Source organism: Hyaena hyaena, unplaced genomic scaffold (assembly GCF_003009895.1).
Source record: "Hyaena hyaena isolate Hyena2069 unplaced genomic scaffold, ASM300989v1 scaffold_54, whole genome shotgun sequence".
Classification (NCBI taxonomy): Eukaryota; Metazoa; Chordata; class Mammalia; order Carnivora; family Hyaenidae; genus Hyaena; species Hyaena hyaena.
This window is the reverse complement of record NW_024080685.1, coordinates 1,023,307-1,034,509: the sequence shown is the minus strand read 5'-3', so window position 1 is coordinate 1,034,509 and position 11,203 is coordinate 1,023,307. Positions and strand designations below refer to the sequence as shown.

Below are 11,203 nucleotides of genomic sequence, written 5' to 3'. Positions count from 1 at the left end.
GGAGGCAAATGTCTTTGGAGGCAAGGGAAGTGAAAGCAAAACTGAACTATTGGCACCTCATCAAGATAAAAAGCTTCTGCATAGTGAAGGAAACAATCAACAAAACTAAAAGGCAGCATATAAAATAGGAGAAGATATTTTCAAATGACATATTTGATAAATTGGTTAGTATCTAAAGTCTGTAAATAACTTATCAAACTCAACACTCAAAAACCAATAATCCAATTTAAAAAGTGAGCAGAACATGAATAGATATTTTTCCAAAGAAGACATACAGATAGCTAACAAACACAGGAAAAAGATGCTCAACATCACTCATTATCAGGGAAATACAAATCATTCCTTGATGAGATACCACCTCATACCTGTGAGAATGACTAAAATTAACAACTCAGACAACAACAGATATTGGGCAAGGGAAAGGGTAACCTCTTACACTGTTGGTGGGAATGCAAACTGGTGCAGCCACTCTGGAAAACAGTATGGATGTTCCTCAAAGAGTTAAAAATTGAACTACCCTAAGGCCCAGTAATTGCCCTACTAGGTATTTACTCAAAGGATACAAAATAATGATTAAAAGGAACACATGTACCATGATGCTTAAAACAGCATTATTGACAAAGCCAGACTATGAAAAAAGTACAAATGTCCACTGATTGGGAATGGATGAAGAAGATGTGGTATATAAATAACGGAGTACTACTCAACCATCAAAAAGAATGAAATCTTGCCATTTGCAACAATGTGGATGGAGCTAGGGGGTATTACACTAAGCAAAATAAGCCAGTCAGGAGAAGACAAATATCATATGATTTCACTCATATGTCGAATTTAAGAAAGAAAACACATGAACAAGAGGTAGGTGAGGTAAAGCAGAGGGAAGCAAACCATTAGAGATGCTTAAATATACAGAACAAGCTGAGAGTTACTAGAGGAGAGGTGGGAAGGGAGATGGGCTAAATGGGTGATGGATATTAAGGAAGGTACTTTTTGTGATGAGCACTGGATATTACATGTAAGTGATGAATCACTAAACACTACTCCTGAAATGAATATTACACTATATGCTAAATAGAATTGAATAAAAAATTGCAAAAAAAAGATTAGCATATAACTACTTAATATTGATTTCAGTGTAAATATTCAAGAAGAGATTAGATTCACTGCTTGAGTATTGGTTAGATTTCATGATCTTTGAGTGTTCAACCCAGACCTGATTTTATAATTCTCCTTTAGACTGAAGGAACACAGTAAATAGGTAGCTGGGTCCTATTTTGGTTCCCATTTGGTTTCCTCTGATGTCAGACGAGTTGCAACCTGCCCAACCCCTTTTCCCTTAGTCTTTTCTACCTAAGCAGCTGGGGCCAATTAATTTGAAGGCTCAGTAATCTCTGGGGCAATTCTGCCCTCATATGGGTGAATTAAAGGAGTTTACATCATTCATCATCAAGTCATCCTGTCTGCTCGTTTATCTCTGGTCTAAGGTTTTATGTCTAAAATCTGAAATCAAATCATTACTATGCTCCTTGCAGTCTAGAACCAGAAATCAGACCTTTACCTTATTCCCATTGTCTGAGCCTATCTTGATAAGATGACTGGCTAGAACTTCATTCCTTGAGAACTGAAGCTTTGTGTTTCTCATGTCATTTCTATCTCTTTAGGCATTGGTTACCTGCCTCTAAACCCCAGTCACTTGCTCACACCACACTCTTAAAAGATAGACCTCTATGCTCACTAGGAAAACAAAATATGACCTTGCCTACCCATTTGCTGTAATGCTCTTCACTCCAGGTGGGAATTATAGAATCTGAGTTTATGAGTAGAAAATCTTGTCTGTCTAATCTGCAACTGTCACTTATTCTTGGGTTCTGAAAGACAAGCTCTCTCCATGACTATCAGATACCCTCTCTGCTATCCCTTGATGAATTTCCCAAAAGCCAGTCCCTTACCAGAGCTATTACCTGCTCTCTGTCCCCAATACTCTGTTTATTATGCTTTGCCTAATTGCTGTACCTTGTAACATCATTCACTACTGGTCTGACTATTCTAACCATTAAGAAGAGGAGTTCTTTACATTGTCCTAGTCATTTTTCAAATTTATTTAAACTTTTTTTTTTCATCTAGTCATTTTTTAATGCCTCTACACAGACATTTCCATGCCCTGTCAGGTTCACTAAGATTGTAATTGTCATTCTTAGGGAGAAAAATATGTATTGTAGCTCATATTTTTACTTTAATTCCACGTAATAAAGCATTGTGTTCTCAGAGCCCATATATATATATAAAAAAAAGAGATCTGTCTTCAAAATGGAAAACTCTCATCTTCAGAGAGTATGGCAAGGAGAAATGACTTACCTCTCCTTCACTGATGCTTGATTCTCTTTGTTCACCTCACAGATCTGCTCAAGATTTGGAATTTGGAATATATCACTGTAATCTGTGTCATCTTTTTTGTATAATAGGAAGCACTTGAGTCTTGCTTTGTTATTTATATTGCAACAGTCAGAAAACTCCTTGTCAGCCATTCCTTTGTTATTACAAATATGTTCTAGGAAGGTAGTCACCTGTAGGAGGAAAAAGTAATTTAAAGGTGAAAAATGTGTAATCTAAATCCCTAATCATAGAGAAGTTAAAGAATTACTTCAGGAAAAGGCCACTGAGTGTGTAACCTTACACTTTGTATTTGATAGTCCCTGAACATAGCTTTTACAAGCAAAAGCTTTTTGGGTTTTTAAGTATAAACTCCCACATACTGGACGTGGACCAAAAGGAATTTATCACTCTCTCTTTTCCTATATAATTGCTTCATTTTCATTTAGTTGTTAAGAGGTATTTAACATAAGCCAAAATTCCAGAGCCTGAAGAAGTTCAGGTATTTTTTATGGGCGCTATTCACCAAAAAATAGATGGTAATTTGCTTTCCTTGCTTCCTAATTGTTTTCAGTTTGGTTTCCATGGGAACTTATTTTAAGAATTGAACTCCGAGGCAGTGTATATTCAGTGTCAAATATTCAAATGAAAATGTGATAATTTAGTTAGTTTTCAAATACCTTTGAGTGGCAGTAAATGTGTGGGAAGCTGTAAACTTCAAAAGACATACATTTCTAGATTTAGAGGATAAAGGCCAAAAAAATGGCCATCTTTTGAAGTAGAAATAAGAAGTAATCACTATAAAATAAATGAGACTAGTCATTGGCAGAAGCACTTCATTTAAAATGTGTTTCTACGGGCACCCTCCTACACTGTTGGTGGGAATGCAAAATGGTGCAGCCCCTCTGGAAAACAGTGTGGAGGTTCCTCAGGAAACTAACAGTAGAACTCCCCTGTGACCCAGCAATAGCACTGCTAGGAATTTACCCAAGGGATACAGAAATGCTGAGGCATAGGAGCACATGTACCCCAATGTTCATAGCAGCACTCTCCACAATAGCTAAAACATGGAAAGAGCCTAAGTGTCCATCAACGGACGAATGGATCAAGAAGATGTGGTTTATCTATACCATGGAATACTACATGGCAATGAGAAACAATGAAATCTGGCCATGTGTAGCAACATGGTTGGACCTTGAGGGTGTTATGCTGAGCGAATAAGTCAGGCAGAGAAGGACAAATATCATATGTTTGCACGTATAGGAGGATTAGGAGGAATTTAACGGAGGACCATGGGGGAGAAGAAGGGGGAACATGGTGGGGGAAAGGGAGAGAGGCAAACCATGAGAGACTCTTGAATGCTGAGAACAAACTGAGGACTCATGGGTGTGGGGGGGAGGTGGGAGATTGGCATGGAGGAGGGCACTTGCGGGGATGAGCACTGGGTGTTATATGGAAGCCAACTTGACAATAAACTATTTGTAAGGAAAAAATAAATAAATAAATAAATGAAATGTGTTTCTAATAAGACTGATAATTTTTCTATCTATTTAGAGTCTAGTAAAAGATAGGTAGCCCCAAGAAGATGGACTGTAAACAAAAAACCTACCAATAAATAAGAAAAACACTGATTTGTAGTTTAAAGTATTTGGCATGAGATAAGTGATCTATGCAATATATGGATTGTACAGATATGCTAACGTTTATCAAGAATTCACTAATTACAAGATTGACATATTTTATGAGACAGTAGTAATCCCTAAGATTTTCTACTAACTGGTAAAAGGAGCCTATAATCATATTCACTTCTCTCTTCTTTTCATATTCTCTTAGAAATTTTTCTTTTAATGTTTATTTATTTTTGAGGGAGACAGAGGGTGAGCAGGGTAAGGCAGAGAGAAAGAGGAAGACACAGAATCGGAAGCAGGCTGCAGGCTCTCACCAGTCAGCATAGAGCCAGAGGAGGGGCTCCAACTCACAAACCAAACTGTGAGATCGTGACTTGAGCAGAAGTCAGATACTTAACCAACTGAGCCACCCAGGTGCCCCTCTTAGAAACTTTTTTAAATTAGTACTTTGAATTCTCAGGAACGTTTGCATGAGGATGTCAGACAATAGTATTCCAGAGGCAGAGGAAAAACAAACAACTTAAATGAACAAATTGGCATTTTAGGTTATAGTACATTCTTTGGAGTGTTTGATTCTGTGTCTGATCTCCCAGAGATGAAATGAAAAACTGTAGGTTTATAAACCTATAAAAATTATATTTTGAATGTGACTCAATGCATCTTGCTGCCTTAAAGTCCCCTACCTAATTGCTCAACACCCCACCTCATAACACCTTTTGGTTGGAATTTTAGTTTTAAAAAAAGGGGGGGGGGGGAGAAGAGAAAGGCAGAACATGATTCACCTACCAATTGCTGAGAGCATTCTGAAGGTGATTCATGTGGCTTGAGGACTTTGCACTTCTCTGCACGATCTACCAACTCTTCAACTATGGTTTGTACTTCTTCATAAGTTGATTTCTGAAGAAACTGAGCAACCATAATGCTAGTGCTAAAACATAACACTCGTGAGAGTGCTAGAGATAGAATCAAAACTCTTCCTCTGTGTTGTTAGATCACTGTCCCTCTCCCCCCTCCAAATAACTATGATTTCAAATTTCAGACAAAAGAATATTGGTAATAAAACTCACATGTCTCTTAAATTCTTTTGCAGATAATTCTGGCTATTAATGTGCTTCAAGGCTAAAGAAAAATAAGATTTTATTTACATAAGAGGATATTTTCAAAATCGAAATCTCCCTTTGTAATTCTGAAATATATATTCATTCACTTATAAATTTCCAGATCACTTTTATTTGCCATCAAAAATTAAAACAAATTACCAAAATATATATTTACTTGTGTTTAAACTGAATTCTGTGAATGACTTATTTCTTTTCAAATATATTGTGTACTTGAAATCTGTCATTAACCTACAAATAAGTTGCATGTATTTGTGTTGAAACGCTTGAATTAATTAATGTGATTTGGTTATTTAACTCTTTATATTAGAAGTTACTAGCACATCCAAGGAATGCTAAGAAAATTAAGGTTTAACATTGGGAGCAAACGTATAAACAGCACTTTGACAGGCTTCATTTGGCAAAGACAGTATCTCACCCATTTTGGATTTACTCATCAACTTTATCTTTCTTATCACCTCCACTCACCACACACACACACACACACACACACACACACACATATATGTTCTCGATTGAAAACAATATCTTCTACTTATACTAATAGCTTCTAAAGAGCTTAGCAGCTATCGGTTAAAGAAAGAAATCATTGTTACTTATTAATTACCTATTAATACAGGGAAAGGTTATAACATAATTACCTATTAATACAGGGAAAGGTTATGGAGTCAGTTACTCTGAATTTAACTTCTAGCCCTAATACTGATGGTGGCCTTGGAAAAATAACTTAAGCTCTCAAAGTTTCTGCTTCTCTATCTATAAAGTATAAATGAACTCTACCATCTTGGATGTTTGTTAGGATTAAATGGAAACACATGTGAGGCACCGAGCACAGTGCCTGCCATAGAATAGGTACTGCAGAAGATGGACCGTAAAAATTCCTGCTACTATAAGTACAATTACTTGATCCAAAATCATTTATCCAATATCAAATACAAGTTTGAAATGTATCATTCTGTCACCTAGAGTGGAAATAAGACTAAAACGAGATCTTTCTATGTGTGTTGCCTCAATGTTAGCTCTCTTTCTGCATCCATTCCACAAATTAATTTCTAGCCATTTCCAATTACTCTATTGACAATGATGAGCACTGAAAAAGATAAGCCTTTCCATATATATTTTAGTAGTCTTTATGCCTTTATTTCCTAGCACATGGGATATATAGAATGTAAATAGGGTCCCTACCTGCAGCTAGTAAACTTCTCTGCAGAGATTGACATTGAACGTAGCTGAAGAAAACAAGAAAACATATGGGTCTAAGAGTCTTCATTGTTTCAGATGAACCTTTAAAGAAGGTTTTCTATCATCTGGAAAAAAATAAAGAATCCTTTTATATTCTTTTCAAGTAATTACTATTAATAATTAACCTTTTTCTGGTGAATATTTTTTTCCAAGCAGTATGACCCTGATAAAATTGAAGGATCTGATGACAATGAAGAGATATTGCTAATAGATGGCATTCATTAATGAATACTGGATTTTAAAATGAGTCATGTCAATCTACTTGTTTTTTTCAATTTTATACCATGTAGGTCTTGTCATAATCAATACGTGCCTTTGGTAAATATCTCATTTCTTGGAAATGCTTGTTGACATGTACAAAGTTCAGAAGTGGCAGGGGGAAGGTAAACATGAACTACAACAAATTCAAATAAATGGTTAAAGCTCTGGTTCCAGTGACGGGCACATTTTCAAGTCCCTGGTGAGAGTGAGAAGCATAGGACTCAGAAACAAACCCAAGGAAATGGAACTTAATTTACTGAGTGCTTATTGTGAGTCTGGTGCTTTATGTGACTATATTTAGATAACACTTTTCTTATTTATTGAATAATACATTAAGACTCAGGATCATATGGTCCTGCCCACCATACTTGGTGGTATCCAGCTAAAAGTGGCACCTGGGGGCTTCAAGTTCTGGAGAAGGCCAGAACTTCTGCAGTCCATCTAAAGACCATGAAACTACTGACAGCACAGGTGAGAGTGAACCAAGGCAACTTCATGGGCAGGCTCTTGACCCAGTGACTGTATGAAATTGAGAGCATCATGAAACTCAAGGGCAGACACAAGTACTACGTGCGGTTGCTGGGCCAGTGAAGCCATCAGGATGCAAGTGTGCAGATGAAGTGCATCCAGGTGTTAAAGGTGCCCTATGAGAAATGGGAGTTGGCAATGAAATTGGGCCTTTTCCTCTATCAGTTCAAGGGATAATTTTTTGATGACATAGGACAAGTAACCAGAAATCACTTTCCAGTGCATGCAGCTCTTGAGGCTTATACCAGAGGTAGACCTAGAGGTCTTGGATTTGCCCTGATAGGTTGGGGCCTGCTCACAAGATTGGGAAGCCACCAGAAAGCAGCATGTGGGAGTCTTGAGTCCTGGAGAAGCCTGGGAACACATCATGAAGCCCGTCTATAGGGTATAGGTGGAGGAGTCTGGACTGCTTTGCAAGGATATGGCTTGGTGGGCTGCAGGAATATCTTTCACTAAGAGATACCTGGAAGCCCTGATCATTGGTGGAGCAGACAAATCTGGAAGCATTGCAAGGACTGACTCCAGCATGCTAACCATGGTATTCTCAATAAGACACACCAGTGAATCTTGTTTGTTACAGAAACCTGAAACTTCAGAAAACAGGTAGACCACAGGGCACCTGGGTGTCTCAGTCCATTAAGCGTCCAGCTTCAGCTCAGGTCATAATCTCACATTTTGTGAGCTCAAGCCCTGCATCGGACCTGTGCTGATAGCTCAGAGCCTGGAGCCTGCTTCAGATTCTGTATCTCCCTCTCTTGTCATCCCCCACCCCCCAACCTGTACTCTGTCTCTCTGTACCTCAAAAGTAAATAAGCATTTAAAAAAATTGTTTTCAAGAAAACAGTCAGACCTAAAGGACTTGGATTTCTCTGCCATGTTGGAAGCAGGAAGAAACTGAAAATTTGAACAGACCAATTAATAGGAAGGAAATTGAATCAATAACCAAAATCTCCTAACAAAGAAAAGTCCAGAGCCAGTTGACTTCACAGACAAATTCTACCAAACATTTAAATAATTAGTACCTATCCCTTTCAAACTACTTCAAAAAATAGAAGAGAAAGGAAAACTTTCAAATCCATTCTATGAGGCCAGCATTACCCTGATACCAAAATCAGATAAAGACTTCACTAAAAAAGAGAACTACAGGCTAATATCTCTGATGAATATAGATGCCCAAATCTTCAACGAGATACTAGCAAGCCGAATCCAACAATACATTAAAAACAAAATCATACACCACAATCAAGTGGGATTTATTCTCAGGATGCAAAGGTGGTTCAATATTTACAAATCAATCAGTGTGATGCAACACATCAATAAGAAAAAGGATAAAAACCATATGATCATTTCAATAAATGCAGAAAAAGCATTTGACAAAGCATTTGACAAAGTACAACATCCATTCATAATAAAATCCCTCAACAAAGTAGGTTTTCAGGGAACATACTTCAACATAATAAATCTATGAAAAACCCACAGTGAACACCATATTCAATGGGGAAAAACTGAGAGCTTTTCCCCCAAGATCAGGAAGAGGACAAGGATATCCACTCTCACAATCATTATTCAATATAGTACCAGAAGTCCTAGCCACAGTAATCAGATAACAAAGAAAAATAAAAGGTATCCAAATTGGTGAGGAAGAAGTAAAACTTTCACTATTTGCAGATGTCATGATACTATGTATAGAAAACCCTAAGAACTCCACCACAAAAGCTACTAGAACTGAAAAATGAATTCAGTAGTCACAGGATACAAAATCAATGCACAGAAGTCTATTGCATTTCTATACACCAATAATGAAGCAGCAGAAATAGAATTTAAGAAAACGATCCCACTTACAATTGCACCAAAAATAATAAAATACCTAGAGTAAACTTAACCAAAGAGGAAAACAAACTGTACTCTGAAAACCATAAAACACTGATGAAATAACTTGAAGACAATACAAAGAAACGGAAAGACATCCCATGCTCATGGATTGGAAGAACAAATATAGTTAAAATGTCTATACTACCCAAAGCAATCTACACATTTAATGCAATCTCTATCAAACAGCGTGTTTCACGGAACTAGAACAAACAATCCTAAAGTTTGCGTGGAAGCACAAAAAGCCCCAAATGGCCGAGGCAATCTTGAGAAAGAAAAACAAAACTGGAAGTATCACTATTCTAGACTTCAAGTTATATTACAAAAGTGTAGTAATCAAAACAGTATTGTGCTGGCACAAAAATAGACACACAGATTGGGATGTCTGGGTGGCTCAGTTGGTTGAGCATCTGACTTTGGGTCAGGTCATGATCTTAGGGTTCATGAGTTCAAGCCCCACATCAGACTCTGCACTGACAGTGGGGACCCTGCCTGGAATTCTCTCTCTCCCTCTTTCTGCCCCTCCTCTACTAGCTCTCTCTCTCTTTCTCCCAAAATAAATGAATAAACTTTAAAAAAATAGACACATGGATCAATGGAACAGAATAGAAAGCCCAGGAATAAACCTTCAATTAGTGTGGTCATTAACCTTCTAACAAAGGAGGAAAGAATATGCAACGGGAAAAAGACAGTCTCTTCAAAAAATGGTACTGGGAAAACGACAGCTACATCCAAAGGGATGATACTACTTTCTTACACTATGCACAAAAATAAACTCAAAATGGATTAAAGACCTAAATGTGAGACATGAAAACATAAAAATCCTAGAAGAAAACACAGGCAGTAATTTCTCTGACATAGGCCATAGCAACCTTTTTCTGGATATGTCCTGAGGCAAGGGAAATAAAAGCAAAAATAAACTATTAGGACTACATCAAAATAAAAAGTTTCTGCACAGTGAAGAAAACAATAAACAAAACTAAAAGGCAATCTACTGAATGGGAAAAGACATTTGCAAATGACATATCTGATAAAGGGTTGGCATCCAAAATATATAAGGAGCCAATACAATTCTACACCCAAAAAACAAATAGTCCAATTAAAACATGGACGGAAGACATAAACAGACATTTCTCCCAATAAGCCATCCAGATGGCCAGCAGACACAAGAAAAGATGCTCAATATCTCTCATCATTAGGGAAATGCAAATAGAAACTACAATGAGATATTATCTTGCTCCTGTCAGAACGGCTCACATCACAAAATGCAAGAAACAACAGGTGTTGATGAGGATGTGGAGAACCACAAACTTTCATACATTGTTGGTGGGAATGCAAACTGGTGAACCACTGTGGACAACAGTATGAAGTTTCCTCACAAAGTTAAAAATAGAACTACCCTGGGATCCAGTAATTGCTCAACTGGATATTTACCCAAAAAATACAAAAACACTAATTCAAAGGGACGCATGCATCCTTACGTTTACTGCACATTATTTACAATAGCCAGATTATGGAAGCAGCCCAATTGTCCATCAATAGATGAATGGATAAAGAAGAAATGGTATATATACGTAATGGACTATTACTCAGCCATAAAAAAGAATGAAATCTTGCCATTTGCTACAACATGGATGGAGCTAGAGAATATAATGAGAAGCAAAATGAATAAGTCAGAGAAAGACGAATGCCATATGATTTAACTCATGTGGAATTTAAGAAATGAAACAAGCAAAGGACAAAAGACAGAGAGAGAGAGAAACCAAGAAACAGATTCTAGAGCACAGTGATGGTTACCAGAGGGGAGGTGGGAGGGGGCATGGGTGAAATAGGCAATGTGGATTAAAAGTACATTTATCATGATGAGCACAGAGTAATGTGTAGAATTGTTGAATCACTATACTGGTTACCTGAAACTAATATAACACTATTATCTTAATTACCTATACTGGAATTAAAATTAAAAATTGAATTTTAAAACATGATCAGTAACAACAACAGAATCAGGATCCCATAATTTGCTCATGGATTCACAAGTAGAAATTCGGGTCTGCCTGGCTTTGGAGCCCACACCACCCAAGAGCTAGTATAGAAAACTGAGATGTCAACATTCCTCAGCTATTGTCCCCTTTACCTAACATCCAGTTTGGGGGTCTAGAGGAAGAAACAGGTAACTACTGATTACAT

The 11,203-nt window shown here is 37.2% G+C and overlaps 1 protein-coding gene across 1 annotated transcript in view; it reads right to left on the bottom strand.

Annotated features, from left to right (window-relative positions):
- The window catches only part of LOC120231057 (alpha-fetoprotein-like), a 52,621-nt gene extending 46,235 nt beyond the window's left edge, over positions 1–6,386 (bottom strand). Inside the window, exons 1-4 of the mRNA XM_039230929.1 lie at positions 6,302–6,386; positions 5,066–5,117; positions 4,785–4,926; positions 2,356–2,564 (exon numbers count right to left, since the gene is read on the bottom strand). Coding sequence (XP_039086860.1) covers positions 2,356–2,564; positions 4,785–4,926; positions 5,066–5,117; positions 6,302–6,386 — 488 coding nt within the window. The remainder of the gene's footprint in view (positions 1–2,355; positions 2,565–4,784; positions 4,927–5,065; positions 5,118–6,301) is intronic.
- Between the last annotated feature and the right edge of the window lie 4,817 nt (positions 6,387–11,203).